The sequence below is a fragment of the Pseudophryne corroboree genome, chromosome 4 (genome assembly GCF_028390025.1).
Source record: "Pseudophryne corroboree isolate aPseCor3 chromosome 4, aPseCor3.hap2, whole genome shotgun sequence".
NCBI classification, from domain to species: Eukaryota; Metazoa; Chordata; class Amphibia; order Anura; family Myobatrachidae; genus Pseudophryne; species Pseudophryne corroboree.
The window spans coordinates 573,014,022-573,039,678 of NC_086447.1; the positions used below are offsets into that span (position 1 = coordinate 573,014,022).

The following is a 25,657-nucleotide window of genomic DNA, read 5'->3' on the forward strand; positions in this document are numbered from 1 at the left end:
TCGCCCAGACACTCCCCCGTTTCTCCGGCCACTCCTACATTTTTTCCGGAAACGGTAGCGTTTTTATCCACACGCCCCGAAAACGCCGTGTTTCCGCCCAGTAACACCCATTTCCTGTCAATCACACTACGATCGCCGGAGCGAAGAAAAAGCCGTGAGTAAAAATACTATCTTCATTGTAAAATTACTTGGCGCAGTCGCAGTGCGATTATTGCGCATGCGTACTAAGCGGATTTTCACTGCGATGCGATGAAAATTACCGAGCGAACGACTCGGAATGAGGGCCCATGTGCAGTGCACATGGTTTTGCCCAACTGCTAACAAATTTGCAGCTACGATCAGGTCTGAAATACACTGATTTGGGTGGGTTATTTTGTTTCTGTGCAGAGTAAATACTGGCTGATTTATTTTAACACTGCAATTTAGATTTCAGTTTGAACACACCCCACCCACATCTAACTTTCTCTGCACGTTATATCTGCCCCCCCTGCAGTGCACATGGTTTTGCCCAACTGCTAACAAATTTGCTACGATCAGGTCTGTATTACCTCCACAGTGCCTGGAATGTTGTGCTGCAAACTCCGCTGATGCTGTAGCGTTTCAGCCTGGTAAAATGGCCGCCAGCGCGTGCTGCTTGAGACGCCGGGCCACTGGGAGTCCAAGCAGGGAGTAAGCTCACCTCCCCCCCGCTATGGCGCCTATTTCAAACATAGCGGCGTTAGCGGTATTCACCACCAACGGAGTGTGCACCCTGTAAAGACCCCACCGTCTGCTAGCCGTGGCCGGGGTTCATACTTACTGCTGCGCTGCTGGCCTTGTGGCTGAAAGGGTGACCCCGACACACACCGCGAGCAGCGGTGTCCGGTCAGACCTACAGAGAGCCACCGTCGCTACAGCCAGGGATCCAGCACAAGCTGCAAGCAGCTGCGATGGGGACCCCACCGGCAACTCCAACGATTTAGACTGGCAGAGGCAGAAGCTGCTAGTCTGTTCTGTGTAAAATAATGAGGAAAGAAAAAAAAAATTCTTCAGGAGAAACCCAAGACTGTACCAGCTCCCTTGGGCACAATAAAACAGACTGGCTTGCAGGGGGGGGGCATAGTAGGGGAGGAGCTAATCACATTGCTAAAATTTAAAGTGCCTGTTCCCAGTTACTACCACTGTAACTACTCTCCAGTGTCCCCTAGTGGATGAAGGAGAAATATGCAAATGCTACTTTAAGCATTCCCTGTGTGTACAAGCGTGAGACGGACTGAAAAACAAAACTGGAAATGCCCACTTTGCTTATCTAAGCACTGTGCAGATCCGCCGACTAGTCTGTGCACTTCACCATCGACGATACATTAAGCCAACATCGACTGCTCTAGTCAATCCTGAGTTGCGTAGATTCAACTAACTGTATCTAAATATGGCTACTGTGGCAACGGTACGGCAAAAGAGAACATACTGTAGCTGTATGCACAAACACTCCCATAACACGCCCACAGCACAGCCTCATTGTTCTTTCACTTTGGTCACCTCCCAGTCACCACCCAGATTTGCAATTCACAGTGGTCTTCTCGTATCATCGCAATTTTGTACGCAACTGCATAAGCTACCGCAAACGCAGTTCACATATGTACAGTAAACTATTTGTACATGCACAGGAGCAAAATATCGTCCAACTGAGACAAATCAGCATTACGTCCACATCCAAATCAGGCCTTTAACCACTTAACTGACGATTTTTCCCTTCAAAATTGTTAATAACATTGTTTTTTAAAATTTATTTTATTTAATAAAGTTTAAAAAGTATTTTCTAAATATTGAAACATTATATTATGCACATCTGCAGAATGGATCTCCTCGTCAAAAATGGGAGGACAGGGTGGGACGGCGCAGTCGCATGAAATCTGACCATGCCAGTTAAGTGGACAACTTGATGACATCTCTGAACGCTGCCCTCACTTGGCACAGCACAGGGATCAGTGCTGCCAATACGGAAATGGACAGTGACTAAATGTTTTTTTTTTTTTTTTTTATAAACACCAATATATGACACAGTAGTTTCCTATTAGAAATGAAATTGCGAACAGACAATAAAAATGTTAATTTTATTCTTGGAAACAGAGGTAGAGGTCCACAAAGCACACCAGAAATGATGAAAGCAATTACCATGCCAGCTATGGAAGTTATATTATATTCCCGGGACGACAAATATATGCATGCCTTGCAGGCTTGGAGTTTTGTACAAATACTGATGTTTTGTAAATGAAACGCTTAGACAATAATTAATGTAATTAAGCTTAAGTTTTATGTAAAAACAAACAACTAAAAACCAATACTGTTGCAGCAGAAGAGTGTCTACTGTTTCATGTATTCAGGTTTCAGTGACTGATGTTCAGAAAATATAAAGCAGGCTAGAAACAAAAGAAATAGGAGTGTTCAAATGGTATAGGAAAGACGGAATGCTTCATCAGCACCACCCAAAGGCCAAACTCCTCCAAACAGTCCCAGTTGAGTAGCAAGTGTTGGAGGAGAGTGCTCTGAAGTGAATCCTCTTCTGTCTGACTAAAACTGCTGGAAGCGCAGCCTCCGACGCTGACCAAGTGCACTACTAGCCTGTGTACCTGAGCATCTATTATATGGGGACTGTCTAATACAGTGAGAACCATCCTCTACTACCACTGTGTTACCACCGCTAGCTATATACTGTAATTTATCTCACTGCCACCATTGGATATACACTGTATATCCATACTAAGGTATGCTATACTACCTGTATTAACCCAACATGTTTTGGGCTGCATCTGGAGATAAAGCACACAGTGTACGTACTGCATAGTGAATAACTCTGCACCTGCTTTTTATCGGTTAATAAACCAATCTGTGGTTATATTATCTGGGTGGACTAAACTCCACGGCACACTGCTGACTTCTATTAACATCATAAGTTATGTCATATAAAGTACTGTGCATTTCTGTGCTGGAAGCTAATGCGTGCCATACATTTTGTCTAGGACTCCTTAGGGCGGTGTCCAAAATTGTTTCTAATCTTGTAAAATGACGTGGGAAAGAATGAATTGCCAACAAATTACTTTCACTGATAAGAAGTGAAAATGTAATGGAGATGGACTTAAATGACCTATTGAACAATGATTATTCAGTATACAGTATGCTAAAACAGTTGCCTCAGGCTACCTTCACATTTGCTTTCATTTTTTTATTATATAATATTGTATTATTTTATATTTTTTTATTATCCTTTATTTATCAAGTATCCATTAATTATATACAGATGTGTCCTAATACACCTAGAATCAATACGCCAAACAGAGTAAGAAGCCAGTGATTACTTTGAAATGTGACACCAGTATATCTAACCCTGTCACTCTCTGCCTCTCCTCATCACCCTCTGCCTTTCTCTGTCACCATCTGCCCTTCACCCTTCGCCCATCACCCGCTACTTCTTCCTGTCACGCTCTGCCCTCTCTTTCACCCACTACCTCCCTCTGCTATCGTCTGCCTCAACTCGTTACGCACTGCCCTTCACCCTCTGCCCCTCCCTATCACCCTCTGCCTCTCCCTGTCAAGTGGCATATTATGAACTTGGGGGGTCATTCCGAGTTGTTCGCTTGGTATTTTTTTCTCGCAACGGAGCGATTAGTCGCTAATGCGCATGCGCAATGTCCGCAGTGCGACTGCGCCAAGTAAATTTGCTATGCAGTTAGGTATTTTACTCACGGCATTACGAGGTTTTTTCTTCGTTCTGGTGATCATAATGTGATTGACAGGAAGTGGGTGTTTCTGGGCGGAAACTGGCCGTTTTATGGGTGTGTGCGAAAAAACGCTACCGTTTCTGGGAAAAACGCGGGAGTGGCAAGAGAAACGGAGTGTCTGGGCGAACGCTGGGTGTGTTTGTGACGTCAAACCAGGAACGAAACTGACTGAACTGATCGCAGATGCCGAGTAAGTCTGGAGCTACTCAGAAACTGCTAAGAAGTGTCTATTCGCAATTCTGCTAATCTTTCGTTCGCAATTTTGATAAGCTAAGATTCATTAGCAGTAGGCGGCGGCTTAGCGTGTGCAAAGCTGCTAAAAGCAGCTTGCGAGCGAACAACTCGGAATGACCCCCTTGGAGTGGGGTGGAGGAGATGGGCTCCACCACTTACAAGTTCCTCCACAGCTACCTTGTATAATATATATGATACAATGATCTGCTTATACTGTAAATACATGTAAAATACATCCTGTGTGCCAAATCATGATATATTTTTACCTTCAAATGTCTTTTTTTTTCTTATATGTCTGGTGATGCAGGGCCTTTTAACTCCAAATTTCTGAAATCATCAATCCGCTTTTCGACTACATCACGTATCAATACTAGAAGGGAATAAAAACCATCATTTCCATGCACTGTTCTCTTGCACTATATTACAGACACCAATAAGAATGACAAATAATGGCGCCATTGTAGTACAGCTGGAGTCTGCCGTATCCAAAATACTTGGGTCCAGAGGTATATTAGATATAAGATTTTTCTGTACTTTGGAATATTTGCATACCGTAATGACATATCTTGGGGATAGTACCCAAGTCTAAACACAGAATGTATTTATGTTTCATATACACCTTATACAAACGGGATGCGGTCAATTTACCTACAATCAAAATCTCGATGGTCCAAATCTCGACAACCATTGACCGACGATCAAAACACCGATAAGGTCAAAACAATGAAAAACTTGTGTCAACTTTTTGACCTGTCGACATTTTGAATGTCGGTATTTTGACCTTGTCGGTATTTTGACCGACTGTCAATTGTTGTCTGTATTTTGACCGCCGGGATTTGGATTTTTGTTATTTCAAAATAAGCCTATACAAACAGACTGAAGATAATTTTCTACAATATTTTTAATATTTTGTGCATGAAACAAAGTTTGTGTACATACTTGACATTCAGTTATGTTTGAAATACAATTCATACACACAGCCTAAAGGTAATTATATACATTGAACCATCAGAAATCAAAGGTGTCACTATCTCGTTCGTGCTTGGTTAAAGGGGTACAGCCCTGCCATTAATGTGCTCCCTGATGGATGACTCCACTTGAAGATGGCATTAGCACTTGGCAGCCTGTTGGCTACAGATCACAGAATTAGACCACACATGTGCAGGAGTCCCGTTATCACTGGGGCGGGCTCCTTTCGGGTGCTCAGTCATACATGCTGGTGGAACAATCACATAGGGGGAGATGTACTAAGCCTTGAAAAGTGATAAACTGCACGGAGATAAAGTACCAGACAATCAGCTCCTAACTGTCATGTCACAGGCTGAGTTTGAGAAATGACAGTTAGGAGCTGATCAGCTGGTACTTTATCACCGTGCTATTTAACACTTTTCATCTGGCCCATACTGCAGTGCAATTTTGGGGCCAATATCGCTTCCAGAGCACATTGAACATGATATTATTGATAAATAGACCCTGTAATCCATTAATAAACACGAGAGAAAGCTCCAACAAAGCCTATATTATTTTAGATGGTCAATAGAGATACAGGGAACATGCTGCATGCACAGTAATGAACCATAACTGGTGTAAAGTGAAATCAAGGTTCCCTTTATATACATTATAACTTGTACGTTTATGTCCTGATTCCAAACCTACTACACAAATTTTAAAACTAGTTTTATGCAAAACAGGTTTGGAATCAGAATTCCAAATGAAAGAGATAGCCACTGTAACATCTTTCAGACAGTGGGCCAGCTTCAGAGATGGACGCAGTTCACATGACATTTACATCTGAAAAAGACGCTTCCTGTCTGCATCACAGATCCGAGTGCTTAGGACGCAGCATCGGGCCATCTGTGTAACCCCGAGGTTACTCACATTGGTCCTCCCAGCTCAGTAGCCGAGGCCAGGAAGTCTAAGTCAGAAGACACAGACCCTGACCTCAACGACATGCCTCCGTTTTCCGCAATGGAGGCTGGCGCCGCCCCCACACAGCTGCTGCCTGTCAAGGGGGGAGTGTGTGAAAAAGGGTCCTGTGCATGCGCCCCACCATCGGAGATGTACGCAAATCATTGAGTTTGCATACATCTCTGAATTAGGCCCAGGGACGGATTTAGAGTTGCACACAGTTCCAATTCCATATAGATCTTTTGATTTTTAGCTAAGTGCACATGCATCTGGGAATACATATGCAATTATGGGAGATTTGGAGTTTTATGAAGTCATATCTCATCTAGTGGCTGATTGGGTGTAATTTAGCAGTAACTGGGTATCCACATATAGGATAATCTTGCCATTGCCGTATTGTGGTAATTGTGACCTTTTCACAGGTGAGCATATGCAGAGATCTCCCTGACATCAGATGGTTCTCTTGCACTAAGGCTTGAGACCCTTATGTTATACAATGGGGCCCGGCAATTCAGTGTTATACTAGAATAGTTATGCTGGCCACAGACATGTAGATTAAATTGTCCAAATCACTGTAAAGTGCAAAAAGATTTTAATATTTAGTTTAGCTTTACTTGACATAATTAACTGGTTATAATTGGTTAATTTGTTAAACAAACATTGCCAATGAAGCAGATGTGAGAGCATTTACATTTTTATATAGTCATATGCATCAAATATGGACTTTCAGACCCAATAACTGATTTCTTATCGCCACTATTCATCTGGATGTATCAATGGTCACATGCAGGGACATGGTCCCCAAAAGGAGCCCATCCCTGTAATGTGTGGGGTGAAGTGACCACATCAGCAGTCTCTCCACTCCTCTATCAGAACTCCAGTGTATGTGTGGTCTCCTGGCAGTTTTTGCAGAAGTGTAGCACGTAGGCTTTGCATTCTAGAACTTGTTAAATCTGACAGCTTTGCAGCCCCCACAGAAACCTATGAAAGCTGCAGGTGATGTTGGAAATGGAAGGACTGCAGCAGATACTGTACTTCCATGGTACATCGGGGTGATACTATACTTAATATCTGCAGGTATCCCGAGAACACAGGTGTTTTTGGAGAATATAGTGCAAATATTGAATGATAAATAGGCCCTATAGTCTCACATTAATGTAGAAGAGCCTTAAAAATGTTCTGACTGGTCTAACATTTATTATTATTTCATGTAAGTATCTTTTCATTGTTTTTATGTATAATTGCTCTTCAACTGAAGGTATGTCACAGAAAGCATAATACATGGCTGGATGGATTTCAAATGAATTAGGCCCAGGGACGGATTTAGAGTTGCACACAGTTCCAATTCCATATAGATCTTTTGATTTTTAGCTAAGTGCACATGCATCTGGGAATACATATGCAATTATGGGAGATTTAGAGTTTTATGAAGTCATATCTCATCTAGTGGCTGATTGGGTGTAATTTAGCAGTAACTGGGTATCCACATATAGGATAATCTTGCCATTGCCGTATTGTGGTAATTGTGACCTTTTCACAGGTGAGCATATGCAGAGATCTCCCTGACATCAGATGGTTCTCTTGCACTAAGGCTTGAGACCCTTATGTTATACAATGGGGCCCGGCAATTCAGTGTTATACTAGAATAGTTATGCTGGCCACTTACATGTAGATTAAATTGTCCAAATCACTGTAAAGTGCAAAAAGATTTTAATATTTAGTTTAGCTTTACTTGACATAATTAACTGGTTATAATTGGTTAATTTGTTAAACAAACATTGCCAATGAAGCAGATGTGAGAACATTTACATTTTTATATAGTCATATGCATCAAATAATAAGATTTTACTCACCGGTAAATCTATTTCTCGTAGTCCGTAGTGGATGCTGGGACTCCGTAAGGACCATGGGGAATAGCGGCTCCACAGGAGACTGGGCACAACTAAAGAAAGCTTTAGGACTACCTGGTGTGCACTGGCTCCTCCCACTATGACCCTTCTCCAGACCTCAGTTAGGATACTGTGCCCGGAAGAGCTGACACAATAAGGAAGGATTTTGAATCCCGGGTAAGACTCATACCAGCCACACCAATCACACCGTATAACTCGTGGTACTATACCCAGTTAACAGTATGAACAATAACTGAGCCTCTCAACAGATGGCTCAACAATAACCCTTTAGTTAAACAATAACTATATACAAGTATTGCAGACAATCCGCACTTGGGATGGGCGCCCAGCATCCACTACGGACTACGAGAAATAGATTTACCGGTGAGTAAAATCTTATTTTCTCTGACGTCCTAAGTGGATGCTGGGACTCCGTAAGGACCATGGGGATTATACCAAAGCTCCCAAACGGGCGGGAGAGTGCGGATGACTCTGCAGCACCGAATGGGCAAACTCTAGGTCCTCCTCAGCCAGGGTGTCAAACTTGTAGAATTTAGCAAATGTGTTTGACCCCGACCAAGTAGCTGCTCGGCAAAGTTGTAGAGCCGAGACCCCTCGGGCAGCCGCCCAAGAAGAGCCCACCTTCCTCGTGGAATGGGCTTTCACTGATTTAGGATGCGGCAATCCAGCCGCAGAATGTGCAAGCTGAATCGTACCACAGATCCAGCAAGCAATAGTCTGCTTTGAAGCAGGAGCACCCAGCTTGTTGGGTGCATACAGGATAAACAACGAGTCAGTTTTCCTGACACTAGCTGTCCTGGAAACATAAATTCTCAGGGCCCTGACTACGTCCAACAACTTGGAAGCCTCCAAGTCTTCAGTAGCCGCAGGCACCACGATAGGTTGGTTCAAATGAAAAGCTGATACAACCTTAGGGAGAAACTGGGGACGAGTCCTCAATTCTGCCCTATCCATATGAAAAATCAGATAAGGGCTTTTGCATGACAAAGCCTCAATTCTGACACACGCCTGGCCGAAGCCAAGGCCAACAGCATGACCACTTTCCACGTGAGATATTTTAATTCCACGGTTTTAAGTGGCTCAAACCAATGTGACTTTAGGAAATCCAACACCACGTTGAGATCCCAAGGTGCCACTGGAGGCACAAAAGGGGGCTGAATATGTAGCACTCCCTTAACAAAAGTCTGAACTTCAGGTAGTGAAGCCAGTTCTCTCTGGAAGAAAATCGATAGAGCCGAAATCTGGACCTTAATGGAACCCAATTTTAGGCCCATAGTCACCCCTGACTGTAGGAAGTGCAGAAAACGGCCCAGCTGAAATTCCTCCGTTGGGGCCTTCCTGGCCTCACACCACGCAACATATTTTCGCCAATTGCGGTGATAATGGTTTGCGGTCACTTCTTTCCTAGCTTTAATCAGCGTAGGAATGACTTCCTCCGGAATGCCCTTTTCCTTCAGGATCCGGTGTTCAACCGCCATGCCATCAAACGCAGCCGCGGTAAGTCTTGGAACAGACAAGGCCCCTGCTGCAGCAGGTCCTGTCTGAGCGGCAGAGGCCATGGGTCCTCTGAGATCATTTCTTGAAGTTCCGGGTACCAAGCTCTTCTTGGCCAATCCGGAACAATGAGTATAGTTCTTACTCCTCTTCTCATTATCCTCAGTACCTTGGGTATGAGAGGAAGCGGAGGGAACACATAAACCGACCGGTACACCCACGGTGTCACTAGAGCGTCCACAGCTATCGCCTGAGGGTCTCTTGACCTGGCGCAATATCTTTCTAGCTTTTTGTTTAGGCGGGACGCCATCATGTCCACCTGTGGCCTTTCCCAACGGTTTACAATAAGTTGGAAGACTTCTGGATGAAGTCCCCACTCTCCTGGGTGGAGGTCGTGCCTGCTGAGGAAGTCTGCTTCCCAGTTGTCCACTCCCGGAATGAACACTGCTGACAGTGCTAACACGTGATTTTACGCCCATCTGAGAATCCTTGTGGCTTCTGCCATCGCCGTCCTGCTTCTTGTGCCGCCCTGTCGGTTTACATGGGCGACTGCCGTGATGTTGTCTGACTGGATCAGTACCGGCTGGTTTTGAAGCAGGGGTTTTGCCTGACTTAGGGCATTGTAAATGGCCCTCAGTTCCAGAATATTTATGTGTAGGGAAGTCTCCTGACTCGACCATAGTCCTTGGAAGTTTCTTCCCTGTGTGACTGCCCCCCAGCCTCGAAGGCTGGCATCCGTGGTCACCAGGACCCAGTCCTGTATGCCGAATCTGCGGCCCTCTTGAAGATGAGCACTTTGCAGCCACCACAGCAGAGACACCCTGGTCCTTGGAGACAGGGTTATCAGCCGATGCATCTGAAGATGCGATCCGGACCACTTGTCCAACAGATCCCACTGAAAGATCCTTGCATGGAACCTGCCGAATGGAATTGCTTCGTAGGAAGCTACCATTTTTCCCAGGACTCGCGTGCAGTGATGCACCGACACCTGTTTTGGTTTCAGGAGGCCTCTGACTAGAGATGACAGCTCCTTGGCTTTCTCCTCCGGGAGAAACACTTTTTTCTGTTCTGTGTCCAGAACCATCCCCAGGAACAGTAGACGTGTCGTAGGGACCAGCTGTGACTTTGGAATATTTAGAATCCAACCGTGCTGTTGTAGCACCTCCTGAGATAGTGCTACCCCGACCAACAACTGCTCCCTGGACCTCGCCTTTATCAGGAGATCGTCCAAGTACGGGATAATTAAAACTCCCTTTTTTCGAAGGAGTATCATCATTTCGGCCATTACCTTGGTAAATACCCTTGGTGCCGTGGACAGACCAAACGGCAACGTCTGGAATTGGTAATGACAATCCTGTACCACAAATCTGAGGTACTCCTGGTGATGATGGTAAATGGGGACATGCAGGTAAGCATCCTTGATGTCCAGTGATACCATGTAATCCCCCTCGTCCAGGCTTGAAATAACCGCCCTGAGCGATTCCATCTTGAACTTGAATCTTTTTATATATGTGTTCAAGGATTTCAAACTTAAAATGGGTCTCACCGAACCGTCCGGTTTCGGTACCACAAACATTGTGGAATAGTAACCCCGTCCTTGTTGAAGGAGGGGCACCTTGACTATCACCTGCTGGGAATACAGCTTGTGAATTGCCTCTAGCACTGCCTCCCTGCCTGAGGGAGTTGTTGGCAAGGCAGATTTGAGGAAACGGCGGGGGGGAGACGTCTCGAATTCCAGCTTGTACCCCTGAGATACTACTTGAAGGATCCAGGGATCCACCCGTGAGCGAGCCCACTGATTGCTGAAGTTTTTGAGACGGGCCCCCACCGTACCTGGCTCCGCCTGTGGAGCCCCAGCGTCATGCGGTGGACTTGGAGGAAGCGGGGGAGGACTTTTGCTCCTGGGAACTGGCTGCATGCTGCAGCTTTTTCCCTCTACCTCTGCCTCTGGGCAGATAGGACGCGCCTTTAACCCGCTTGCCTTTCTGGGGCCGAAAGGACTGTACCTGATAATACGGTGCTTTCTTTGGCTGTGAGGGAACATGGGGTAAAAATGCTGACTTCCCAGCTGTTGCTGTGGAAACGAGGTCCGAGAGACCATCCCCGAACAACTCCTCACCCTTATAAGGCAAAACTTCCATGTGCCTTTTAGAATCTGCATCACCCGTCCACTGCCGAGTCCATAATCCTCTCCTGGCAGAAATCGACATTGCACTTATTTTAGATGCCAGCCGGCAAATATCCCTCTGTGCATCTCTCATGTATAAGACTGCGTCTTTAATATGCTCTATGGTTAGCAATATAGTGTCCCTGTCTAGGATATATATACAGACTTCAGGATAGCCTCCTGCTTTCTATCAGCAGGCTCCTTTAGGGCGGCCGTATCCGGAGACGGTAGTGCCACCTTCTTTGACAGGCGTGTGAGCGCTTTATCCACCCTAGGGGATGTTTCCCAACGTGACCTATCCTCTGGCGGGAAAGGGTACGTCATTAGTAACCTTTTAGAAATTACCAGTTTCTTATCGGGGGAAGCCCACGCTTCTTCACACACTTCATTTAATTCCTCAGATGGGGGAAAAACCACTGGTAGTTTTTTCTCCCCAAACATAATACCCTTTTTTGTGGTACCTGGGGTAACATCAGAAATGTGCAACACATTTTTCATTGCCTCAATCATGTAACGTGTGGCCCTATTGGAAGTTACATTAGTCTCATCGTCGTCGACACTGGATTCAGTATCCGTGTCGACATCTGTGTCTGCCATCTGAGGTAGCGGGCGTTTTAGAGCCCCTGATGGCTTCTGAGACAGCTGGGCAGGCACGAGCTGAGAAGCCGGCTGTCCCACATCTGCTATGTCGTCAAACCTTTTATGTAAGGAGTTGACACTTTCACGTAATTCCTTCCACAAGTCCATCCACTCAGGTGTCGGCCCCGCAGGGGGTGACATCACATTTATCGGCATCTGCTCCGTCTCCACATAAGCCTCCTCATCAAACATGTCGACACAGCCGTACCGACACACCGCACACACACAGGGAATGCTCTGACTGAGGACAGGACCCCACAAAGTCCTTTGGGGAGACAGAGAGAGAGTATGCCAGCACACACCAGAGCGCTATATATACACAGGGATTAACACTATAACTGAGTGATTTCCCTTATAGCTGCTTATATGTATACTACTGCGCCTAAATTTAGTGCCCCCCCTCTCTTTTTTACCCTTTGTAGTCTTGAAACTGCAGGGGAGAGCCTGGGAGCGATCCTTCCAGCGGAGCGGTGAGGGAAAAATGGCGCCAGTGTGCTGAGGGAGATAGCTCCGCCCCTTTTCCGGCGGACTTCTCCCGCTTTTTTATAGATATCTGGCAGGGGTATTTTTCACATATATAGCCTCTAGGACTATATTATGTGATTTTTATGCCAGCAAGGTGTTTAATATTGCTGCTCAGGGCGCCCCCCCCCCCCCCAGCGCCCTGCACCCATCAGTGACCAGAGTGTGAGGTGTGCATGAGGAGCAATGGTGCACAGCTGCAGTGCTGTGCGCTACCTTGTTGAAGACCGAAGTCTTCTGCCGCCGATTTCCAGGACCATCTTCTTGTTTCTGGCTCTGTAAGGGGGATGGCGGCGCGGCTCCGGGACCGGACGATCGAGGTCGGGCCCTGTGTTCGATCCCTCTGGAGCTAATGGTGTCCAGTAGCCTAAGAAGCCCAAGCTAGCTGCAAGCAGGTAGGTTCGCTTCTTCTCCCCTTAGTCCCTCGTAGCAGCGAGTCTGTTGCCAGCAGATCTCACTGAAAATAAAAAAACCTAAAATTATACTTTCTTTTCTAGGAGCTCAGGAGAGCCCCTAGTGTGCATCCAGCTCAGCCGGGCACAAGATTCTAACTGAGGTCTGGAGGAGGGTCATAGTGGGAGGAGCCAGTGCACACCAGGTAGTCCTAAAGCTTTCTTTAGTTGTGCCCAGTCTCCTGCGGAGCCGCTATTCCCCATGGTCCTTATGGAGTCCCAGCATCCACTTAGGACGTCAGAGAAATGGGCTTTCAGACCCAATAACTGATTTCTTATCGCCACTATTCTTCTGGATGTATCAATGGTCACATGCAGGGACATGGTCCCCAAAAGGAGCCCATCCCTGCAATGTGTGGGGTGAAGTGACCACATCAGCAGTCTCTCCACTCCTCTATCGGAACTCCAATGTATGTGTGGTCTCCTGGCAGTTTTTGCAGAAGTGTAGCACGTAGGCTTTGCATTCTAGAACTTGCTAAATCTGACAGCTTTGCAGCCCCCACAGAAACCTATGAAAGCTGCAGGTGATGTTGGAAATGGAAGGACTGCAGCAGATACTGTACTTCCATGGTTCATCGGGGTGATACTATACTTAATATCTGCAGGTATCCCGAGAACACAGGTGTTTTTGGAGAATATAGTGCAAATATTGAATGATAAATAGGCCCTATAGTCTCACATTAATGTAGAAGAGCCTTAAAAATGTTCTGACTGGTCTAACATTTATTATTATTTCATGTAAGTATCTTTTCATTGTTTTTATGTATAATTGCTCTTCAACTGAAGGTATGTCACAGAAAGCATAATACATGGCTGGATGGATTTCAAATGAATTAGGCCCAGGGACGGATTTAGAGTTGCACACAGTTCCAATTCCATATAGATCTTTTGATTTTTAGCTAAGTGCACATGCATCTGAGAATACATATGCAATTATGGGAGATTTAGAGTTTTATGGAGTCATATCTCATCTAGTGGTTGATTGGGTGTAATTTAGCAGTAACTGGGTATCCACATATAGGATAATCTTGCCATTGCCGTATTGTTGTAATTGTGACCTTTTCACAGGTGAGCATATGCAGAGATCTCCCTGACATCAGATGGTTCTCTTGCACTAAGGCTTGAGATAATGAGTGCTAATGATAATGAAGACTACTTTTGCAAGCAGACAGATGGGGCTGGTGTGGTTGCATAGATATGGCAGACTCTGAATATTAGGTGGAAATCTGCATTTGTTTCCAAACACAGAAAGTCCAACTCTGATTCAGGCCTGTAAGTATCAAAGATCAAAGCTACTTTCTCTCACTGAGACCGGGTGTGGTATGATGACAACAGTGATAATATTGACATTGACCATGTCGACAAAGTCATCTGATGGAGCAGTGTTCCGGTAAGTTTACCTGTCCTATCCCTATCCCCTTCTTCTAGTGCCTAACCTCCCCACTCCACCCCGTTTCTTAGCCCTAACCCTTCTCTAGTACCCAACCCTAAACCTTCCATCCTGCAGCCTAACCCCAATGTTGACATAATGGGCTCGATTCGACTCTAAGCGAGTTGAAGAGCGCCGGGAACTAGCTTCAGGGGCTATTCAATACAGCGCAATGGTAAGTCAGAGAATGCCGTTCTCTCTGAATAAACAGGGTGTTTTGTCGTGAGAACCGGCATTCTCCAACTAAAGTGCCCGGCGCGATGCTGTTTCTGCTGCGCTAAGAGCAGAAATCAGCATTGCGTCAGCACTTTTGTCAGATTCCTGCTCGCACCCCTCTGGGGGTGCCAGAAGAAATGCCGTCACCAGGTGTCGCAGCATGCTGTATTAAATAGCCCCGGTTACTAATTCCCGGCGCTATTCAACTCGCTTAGAATTGAATCGAACTCTATGACAAATTGTTATTTCACGTGTAATTTCAAAGAATGTCAAAAAGTTGTGTGTTGACATTTTAACAATGTCTACATACTAACTGTCAACACGGGTGTCAACATTATGAATGTCAATATTGTTAAAGTCAACCTAATGACCACATCAGACATAGATCTATTCTTCAGAGTAGATCTTTAGATCTGATTCTCTATAGTATGGAGAGGGAGACAAATGTTCTCCCCACTTATGACTATGGCAGAGATTAGGGGCCTAATTCAGACCTGATCGCTAGCGAGCGATTTTTGCACTGCTGTGATCAGATAGTTGCCGCCTACGGGGGAGGGTATTTTAGCTGTGCAAGTGTGCGAACGCTTGTGTAGCAGAGTTGTACAAACAGATCTTGTGCAGTCTCTGCGCAGCCCAGAACTTACTCAGCCGCTGCGATCACATCAGCCTGTCAGGGACTGGAATTGACGTCAGGAACCCTCCCTGCAAAAGCTTGGACATGCCTGCGTTTGAAAACGGTCAGTTGCTACCCACAAACGCCCTCTTCCTGTCAATCTCCTTGCGAACCCCCGTGCAAATGGATTCTTTGCACAAACACATTGCTGAGCGGCGATCCGATTTGTACCCGTGCGTCACGCCTGCGCATTGCAGTGCATACACATGCGCAGTTTAGACCTGATCGCATGCTGTGCGAAGACGCAGCCTAGCGATTAGGTCTGAATTACCCCCTAAATCTCTTATGGATTCTGTCCATATGTAGCTGGAAAAGAGCAACATTAATATGCTGACATGTGACATGTACATTATTAACAGGCAATTAAGAATTTTATGACTTTTGATGAGTAGGTGGGCTGTTTGGCTCTAGATAGTGGCAGAACTACCGTTAGAGCAGCCGACACTGTTCCTTTAGGCCGAGACCCTTATGTTATACAATGGGGCCCGGCAATTCAGTGTTATACTAGAATAGTTATGCTGGCCACAGACATGTAGATTAAATTGTCCAAATCACTGTAAAGTGCAAAAAGATTTTAATATTTAGTTTAGTTTTACTTGACATAATTAACTGGTTATAATTGGTTAATTTGTTAAACAAACATTGCCAATGAAGCAGATGTGAGAGCATTTACATTTTTATATAGTCATATGCATCAAACATGGGCTTTCAGACCCAATAACTGATTTCTTATCGCCACTATTCATCTGGATGTATCAATGGTCACATGCAGGGACATGGTCCCCGAAAGGAGCCCATCCCTGCAATGTGTGGGGTGAAGTGACCACATCAGCAGTCTCTCCACTCCTCTATCGGAACTCCAGTGTATGTGTGGTCTCCTGGCAGTTTTTGCAGAAGTGTAGCACGTAGGCTTTGCATTCTAGAACTTGCTAAATCTGACAGCTTTGCAGCCCCCACAGAAACCTATGAAAGCTGCAGGTGATGTTTGAAATGGAAGGACTGCAGCAGATACTGTACTTCCATGGTACATCGGGGTGATACTATACTTAATATCTGCAGGTATCCCGAGAACACAGGTGTTTTGGGAGAATATAGTGCAAATATTGAATGATAGATAGGCCCTATAGTCTCACATTAATGTAGAAGAGCCTAAAAAATGTTCTGACTGGTCTAACATTTATTATTATTTCATGTAAGTATCTTTTCATTGTTTTTATGTATAATTGCTCTTCAACTGAAGGTATGTCACAGAAAGCATAATACATGGCTGGATGGATTTCAAAGCAATACTGTAACTTTGTAACTGAAAATTGTTACTCATTAATACATGACAATTCCTTTGATGCAGCCAATATATGTCTCATTGATAGCCACCAGAAAAAAATGGTCATCCTTATTAGTCCTGCCATGCAAACATTGTAGGCAGATAAACCTTTTAGTGTAGTCCGGGGAAATAGCTCTCCATATCTTTGCCATTCAATTACTTATCAGACGTAACCTGACAATGCAAGCTACTTTACCAGGTAACTGTACCAGGCACATAGAAGCTCTTGACTGTTGCTTCCTGGAAAAAGGAATTGAGTTCCATGAAAGACCTGCCATGGCTTCTTTAAATGTTGACATTGCGTGAATGTCGACGTAACATCATGTCAACACCAGATTTTTTCCCAATGATTTTAGGACTAGTGTTAGACAGACATTAGCGTTGGGATGTGATTAGGGTTAGTGTAAAGCTGTGGTGAGGGTTAGGCTGCAGTTAGGGATACTCAATGCAAACCCGCATAGTCAACATGTCAACTGTCGACATTAAATATTGACATTATTTCAGTGCTAACGTAATGAATGTCATCATTTCACGTCGACCTCATGTCTATATATACATTCTGAATGCAGATATTCAGAACATGTCGACATTCTGGTGTTGACATCATGAAAGTAAGAAAGCTATTTAAGTCTAACTGGGAATGTAATCATGTAGAGATCGTTAATAATCATAATGTTTAAAAGTTCTTGTTTTCTAAATAATACATTAGTTCGCAATCATATTTAATAAATGACCTACAGTGTATATAGGTAATTACAGCACTTCTTGAATGAACGGTTAGAAGTTACAAGTACACAACTTACTGTCAAGCATTGTTCTTCCCAGATCATTCTTTTCTAATGTTTTCTCCACTTCGTCCATCAGCCATGGCATGAGCTCTGTCTCTACATCTGTTTAGAACACAAGTATTCGATTATGTAGAAAGCTATGAGGAAAATCCACCAAAACAAAGTCTAAACTGACTGTATGTAAACATAATACACAAAGAACCTAGTATGTACATAGCCTTAAGAAATACACATGAACCATATGAAATATTAAAAGCAAACATTTACAGAACAATGATCCTGTAACCAGTGTAAAAGGTATACAGAGTTGCAATAGTTTGCTAAGATGTACTATCATGAAGTAGTAAATGTTTTGGGAATACTGAATTAATTTCATAATGAAAAGATCAGTAACACAGGATGACCATATGTTCTATTTTCACTGGGACAATCTAATTTTGTTGAGTTGTTCTACCTGTCCTGTCATTTTGCCATTCTATCTTGTTCTACAACAAATTTACCAATTATGGAAAAATATTTTTAACTTAAAAGATTTATAACATTGACATAAACAAAACAAATAATAATAAATTAAAAAAATAAGAATTTACTTACCGATAATTCTATTTCTCGTAGTCCGTAGTGGATGCTGGGGACTCCGTAAGGACCATGGGGAATAGCGGCTCCGCAGGAGACTGGGCACAAAAGTAAAGCTTTAGAACTACCTGGTGTGCACTGGCTCCTCCCCCTATGACCCTCCTCCAAGCCTCAGTTAGGATACTGTGCCCTGATGAGCGTACACAATAAGGAAGGATTTTGAATCCCGGGTAAGACTCATACCAGCCACACCAATCACACCATATAACTTGTGATCTAAACCCAGTTAACAGCATGATAACAGAGGAGCCTCTAGAAAAGATGGCTCACTACAGCAATAACCCGATTTTTTGGTAACAATAACTATGTACCAGTATTGCAGACAATCCGCACTTGGGATGGGCGCCCAGCATCCACTACGGACTACGAGAAATAGAATTATCGGTAAGTAAATTCTTATTTTCTCTAACGTCCTAAGTGGATGCTGGGGACTCCGTAAGGACCATGGGGATTATACCAAAGCTCCCAAACGGGCGGGAGAGTGCGGATGACTCTGCAGCACCAAATGAGAGAACTCCAGGTCCTCCTCAGCCAGGGTATTAAATTTGTAGAATTTTACAAACGTATTTGCTCCTGACCAAGTAGCTGCTCGGCAAAGTTGTAAAGCCGAGACCCCTCGGGCAGCCGCCCAAGATGAGCCCACCTTCCTTGTGGAATGGGTTTTACAGATTTTGGCTGTGGCAGGCCTGCCACAGAATGTGCAAGCTGAATTGTACTACAAATCCAACGAGCAATAGTCTGCTTAGAAGCAGGAGCACCCAGCTTGTTGGGTGCATACAGAATAAAACAACGAGTCAGATTTTCTGACTCCAGCCGTCCTGGAAACCTATATTTCCAGGGCTCTGACAACGTCTAGCAACTTGGAGTCCTTCAAGTCCCTAGTAGCCGCAGGCACCACAATAGGTTTATTCAGGTGAAACGCTGAAAACCACCTTAGGGAGAAACTGAGGACAAGTCCTCAATTCCGCCCTGTCCGAATGGAAAATCAGATGAGGGCTTTTATAGGATAAAGCCGCGAATTCTGACACGCACCTGGCCCAGGCCAGGGCCAACAGCATGACCACTTCCCATGTGAGATATTTTAACTCCACATATTTAAGTGGTTCAAACCAATGTGACTTTTGGAACCCAAAAACTACATTTAGATCCCAAGGTGCCACTGGAGGCACAAAAGGAGGCTGTATATACAGTACCCCTTTCACAAACGTCTGAACTTCAGGGACTGAAGCTAGTTCTTTTTGGAAGAAAATTGACAGGGCCGAAATTTGAACCTTAATGGACCCCCATTTCAGGCCCATAGACACTCCTGTTTGCAGGAAATGTAGGAATCGACCTAGTTGAAAAATTCCTCCGTCGGGGCCTTACTGGCCTCGCACCACGCAACATATTTTCGCCAAATGCGGTGATAATGTTTTGCGGTTATATCTTTCCTGGCTTTGATCAGGATAGGAATGACTTCATCCGGAATGCCTTTCTCCTTCAGGATCCGGCGTTCAACCGCCATGCCGTCAAACGCAGCCGCGGTAAGTCTTGGAACAGACAGGGTCCTTGCTGGAGCAGGTCCCTTCTTAGAGGTAGAGGCCACGGATCCTCCGTGAGCATCTCTTGAAGTTCCGGTTACCAAGTCCTTCTTGGCCAATCCGGAGCCACGAATATAGTGCTTACTCCTCTCCATCTTATAATTCTCAGTACCTTGGGTATGAGAGGCAGAGGAGGGAACACATACACTGACTGGTACACCCACTGTGTTACCAGAGCGTCCACAGCTATTGCCTGAGGGTCCCTTGACCTGGCGCAATACTTGTCGAGTTTTATAAACATGTGGAAGACTTCTGGGTGAAGTCCCCACTCTCCCGGGTGGAGGTCGTGTCTGCTGAGGAAGTCTGCTTCCCAGTTGTCCACTCCCGGAATGAATACTGCTGACAGTGCTATCACATGATTTTCCGCCCAGCGAAGAATCCTTGCAGCTTCTGCCATTGCCCCCCTGCTTCTTGTGTCACCCTGTCTGTTTACGTGGGTGACTGCCGTGATGTTGTCCGAATGGATCAACTCCGGGTGACCTTGAAGCAGAGGTCTTGCTGAGCTTAGAGCATTGTAAATGGCCCTTAGCTTCAGGATATTTATGTGAAGTGATGTCTCCAGGCTTGACCATAAGCTCTGGAAATTCCTTCCCTGTGTGACTGCTCCCCAGCCTCGCAGGCTGGCATCCGTGGTCACCAGGACCCAGTCCTGAATGTGCGGCCCTCTAGAAGATGAGCACTCTGCAACCACCACAGGAGAGACACCCTTGTGCTTGGTGACAGGGTTATCCGCTGATGCATCTGAAGATGCGACCCGGACCATTTGTCCAGCAGGTCCCACTGGAAAGTTCTCGCGTGGAATCTGCCGAATGGGATTGCTTCGTAGGAAGCCACCATTTTTCCCAGAACCATTTCATTGATGTACTGAGACTTGGCTCGGTTATAGGAGGTTCCCGACTAGCTCGGATAACTCCCCGACTTTCTCCTCCGGGAGAAACACCTTTTTCTGGACTGTGTCCAGGATCATCCCTAGGAACATAAGACGAGTCGTCGGAATCAGCTGCGATTTTGAAATATTGAGAATCCAATCGTGCTGCCGCAACACTACCTGAGATAGTGCTACACCGACCTCCAACTGTTCCCTGGATCTTACCCTTATCAGGGAATCGTCAAAGTAAGGGATAACTAAAATTCCCTTCCTTCGAAGGAGTATCATCATTTCGGCCATTACCTTGGTAAAGACCCGGGGTGCCGTGGACCATCCATACGGCAGCGTCTGAAACTGATAGTGACAGTTCTGTACCATAAACCTGAGGTACCCTTGGTGAGAAGGGTAAATTGGGACATGAAGGTAAGCATCCTTGATGTCCCGAGACATCATGTAGTCCCCTTCTTCCAGGTTCGCAATCACTGCTCTGAGTGACTCAATCTTGAATTTGAACCTCCGTATGTAAGTGTTCAAGATTTTAGATTTAGAATCGGTCTCACCGAGCCGTCCGGCTTCGGTACCACAACAGTGTGGAATAATACCCCGTTCCCTGTTGCAGGAGGGGTACCTTGATTATCACCTGCTGGGAATACAGCTTGTGAATGGCTTCCAAAACTGCCTCCCTGTCAGAAGGAGACATCGGTAAAGCCGACTTTAGGAAACGGCGAGGGGGAGACGTCTCGAATTCCAATTTGTACCCCTGAGATATCACCTGAAGGATCCAGGGGTCTACTTGCGAGTGAGCCCACTGCGCGCTGAAATTCATTGAGACGGGCCCCCACCATGCCTGATTCTGCTTGTAAAGCCCCAGCGTCATACTGAGGGCTTGGCAGAGGCGGGAGAGGGCTTCTGTTCCTGGGAACTGGCTGATTTCTGCAGCCTTTTTCCTCTCCCTCTGTCACGGGGCAGAAATGAGGAACCTTTTGCCCGCTTGCCCACGAAAAGACTGCGCCTGATAATACGGCGTCTTCTTATGTTGAGAGGCGACCTGGGGTACAAACGTGGATTTCCCAGCTGTTGCCGTGGCCACCAGGTCTGAAAGACCGACCCCAAATAACTCCTCCCCTTAATAAGGCAATACTTCCAAATGCCGTTTGGAATCCGCATCACCTGACCACTGTCGTGTCCATAACCCTCTACTGGCAGAAATGGACAACGCACTTAGACTTGATGCCAGTCGGCAAATATTCCGCTGTGCATCACGCATATATAGAAATGCATCTTTTAAATGCTCTATAGGCAATAATATACTGTCCCTATCTAGGGTATCAATATTTTCAGTCAGGGAATCCGACCACGCCAACCCAGCACTGCACATCCAGGCTGAGGCGATTGCTGGTCGCAGTATAACACCAGTATGTGTGTAAATACATTTTAGGATACCCTCCTGCTTTCTATCAGCAGGATCCTTAAGGGCGGCCATCTCAGGAGAGGGTAGAGCCCTTGTTCTTACAAGCGTGTGAGCGCTTTATCCACCCTAGGGGGTGTTTCCCAACGCACCCTAACCTCTGGCGGGAAAGGATATAATGCCAATAACATTTTAGAAATTATCAGTTGTTATCGGGGGAAACCCACGCATCATCACACACCTCATTTAATTTCTCAGATTCAGGAAAACTACAGGTAGTTTTTCCTCACCGAACATAATACCCCTTTTTGGTGGTACTCGTATTATCAGAAATGTGTAAAACATTTTTCATTGCCTCAATCATGTAACGTGTGGCCCTACTGGAAGTCACATTTGTCTCTTCACCGTCGACACTGGAGTCAGTATCCGTGTCGGCGTCTATATCTGCCATCTGAGGTAACGGGCGCTTTAGAGCCCCTGACGGCCTATGAGACGTCTGGACAGGCACAAGCTGAGTAGCCGGCTGTCTCATGTCAACCACTGTCTTTTATACAGAGCTGACACTGTCACGTAATTCCTTCCAACAGTTCATCCACTCAGGTGTCGACCCCCTAGGGGGTGACATCACTATTACAGGCAATCTGCTCCGTCTCCACATCATTTTTCTCCTCATACATGTCGACACAAACGTACCGACACACAGCACACACACAGGGAATGCTCTGATAGAGGACAGGACCCCACTAGCCCTTTGGGGAGACAGAGGGAGAGTTTGCCAGCACACACCAGAGCGCTATATATATACAGGGATAACCTTATATAAGTGTTTTTCCCCTTATAGCTGCTGTATTTTTAATACTGCGCGTAATTAGTGTCCCCCTCTCTTTTTTAACCCTTTCTGTAGTGTAGTGACTGCAGGGGAGAGCCAGGGAGCTTCCCTCCAACGGAGCTGTGAGGGAAAATGGCGCCAGTGTGCTGAGGAGATAGGCTCCGCCCCCTTCTCGGCGGCCTTATCTCCCGTTTTTCTGTGTATTCTGGCAGGGGTTAAATTCATCCATATAGCCCAGGAGCTATATGTGATGCATTTTTTTTGCCATCCAAGGTGTTTTTATTGCGTCTCAGGGCGCCCCCCCCAGCGCCCTGCACCCTCAGTGACCGGAGTGTGAAGTGTGCTGAGAGCAATGGCGCACAGCTGCAGTGCTGTGCGCTACCTTGTTGAAGACAGGACGTCTTCTGCCGCCGATTTTCCGGACCTCTTCTGTCTTCTGGCTCTGTAAGGGGGCCGGCGGCGCGGCTCTGGGACCTATCCATGGCTGGGCCTGTGATCGGTCCCTCTGGAGCTAATGTCCAGTAGCCTAAGAAGCCCAATCCACTCTGCACGCAGGTGAGTTCGCTTCTTCTCCCCTTAGTCCCTCGATGCAGTGAGCCTGTTGCCAGCAGGTCTCACTGAACATAAAAAACCTAAAACTAAACTTTTCACTAAGCAGCTCAGGAGAGCCACCTAGTGTGCACCCTTCTCGTTCGGGCACAAAAATCTAACTGAGGCTTGGAGGAGGGTCATAGGGGGAGGAGCCAGTGCACACCAGGTAGTTCTAAAGCTTTACTTTTGTGCCCAGTCTCCTGCGGAGCCGCTATTCCCCATGGTCCTTACGGAGTCCCCAGCATCCACTTAGGACGTTAGAGAAAAAAACCTTCATTGTTTAGAACAGCAGTTCTCAACTAATGGTAAATTTATGTGTACTAAAGTCAGGTGATACGCCGAGCCTGCCCCTAGCAAGCGGCAGAGAATAAGAGTGAACGGGAACAGCTGGCATACATGTCATATGACTGCAGCTTACACAAGCAGAGGAGGAGAATGAGGAGACAGAGCAATGCATTATGGATGGCCAATGAATGGTTAACAATCGATGGTGTCATTGGTGTTTTAAATTTATGGCAAGAAACCAATGATGGTTTGCACAATAAATGAACAACCCTGCTAGTGCCTCACAATGGGCAGCTGGCCAATCAGGGAAAGACACGAGTTTAAGTGCATTCCCTGATCGGTGTAGAGCTATGTGCCATCCTCATGCACTTGCTAAGAAAAGCATTGCTGCACTTTATGCAATTGCTGGCGAAACCAATGGTTGCAATTTACGGTGAAGGGGGAACCACCCGGCAGGGTGGTGTAACTGACCCCCGGTAGGGCGGTAACAGCCAAAAAACAAATACCCAAATACAGAAAACTGGTGGGATGTACTAAACCTGAAAATGTTTTTGGAGTTTTACCCGTATTCCCACATGTACCAAGTTCCAGAATTAAATACATTCTGGAGCTTGGACCTGGTGGCCAAGTCCATATTTTGATTGTGTTGCCCAATAGAAGCTTATGGAGCTTCTTTTTTGCATTTCTTCTGAGGGGGATCTCCAATTCGATCCCTCCCGGTTTCCCCTGCGGTGCTCTTCATTCAGCACATGTACAGGACTACCGGGTTGTAAACCCGGAAGTCCTTCTATTGAAAAGGACAGCTCTTAGAAGGGGAACTGTCATTTGCAATTTTAATCACATCTCTAGGTATATGCCCACATTATTAACACCGATATATACACGATAAGTGGTGGGATGTATCGCATCCACGATGTGATGCGTAGTACATCCTGCCCAGGAACTGCAAAAACAAGCCAAACCAAATACAGCAGATAAAGGGAGTGGGAGATACTCAGCAACAAAGAGGCCCACTCCAGGTTTATATAAACATCCTAAACCTAACCCACCCCCAATGTCTTTTATCTAAGCCCATATTGGCTCCACAGGAACACTGCAACCAGCTTTATATAGAGCATTCATTTATCCTTCCCTTGCTTTGCAGATGTTGGACATCTTTTCACTCACAAGTGTTTTTATTTTATACAAATGTACTGTATACTAAAAATATTAGGTGCCCCATTTAGGATTCTCAAAAATATGTCACCCTGCAGTTACAGTAAGCAGAAATAGTAGGTTTTATTTTACAAACCATTGATGTTATGTCCCCAAACCCATTGGTCTGTTACCAACCGTCAGTAACTTATTGAAAGTCATGAAAAATTAAGTACAGTTTTCACAGATCTAGATGTAAAAATGTTACTTTATTGTTTACACAGCTGAACAACAGTCAAATAATAAAAGGAGTAGGTCCCCAATACTGGATTGCACTCCGACCCAGCCCCTCCCCCTTCCTCCCTCCAGATCAGGACACTGTTGGCAGATTTGGAGCCAGGATCAGTAGAGCCTGAACCACCTCCAGTCAGTAAGTCCATCTGAGTACGAGTATTAGATTAACTAGCAGGGTTTGTAACAGCTGTCACTAGTGCATTGTAGAGTATAGCCCCCATAAGTAGCTGAAAATTAACTGGGAGATGAAGTAAGTGGATTTAAGAACATGGGGAGAACAGAGCAGGGAGCGATCAGCAGAACTCTGAAGCAGCTAGCCAACACCAGAGAGCAGCCAGGCCAAGAAGACCCAGCAAGCCTTGCTGGGACCTGAATTTCCTCAGGAGCTGTACTGTAGGATGATGATATATCAACTTTATTATATGTAGATAGTACAGATGTGCCATTTTTCATGTTTTTTTTTTTGTGTTTTGGTTTTGGATTGGTTTTGCCATAACTGCCCTTGTGTGTTCTGGTTT

The 25,657-nt window shown here is 45.5% G+C and overlaps 1 protein-coding gene across 3 annotated transcripts in view; it reads right to left on the reverse strand.

Annotated features, from left to right (window-relative positions):
• RSPH3 (radial spoke head 3) overlaps positions 1-25,657 on the reverse strand; it is a 204,625-nt gene that overhangs the window by 7,760 nt on the left and 171,208 nt on the right. For all 3 annotated transcript variants that reach the window (XM_063917461.1, XM_063917460.1, XM_063917462.1), the window contains exons 8-9: positions 17,530-17,616; positions 4,259-4,362 (exon numbers count right to left, since the gene is read on the reverse strand). In XM_063917461.1, coding sequence (XP_063773531.1) covers positions 4,280-4,362; positions 17,530-17,616 — 170 coding nt within the window. In that variant the 3' untranslated portion in view covers positions 4,259-4,279. The remainder of the gene's footprint in view (positions 1-4,258; positions 4,363-17,529; positions 17,617-25,657) is intronic.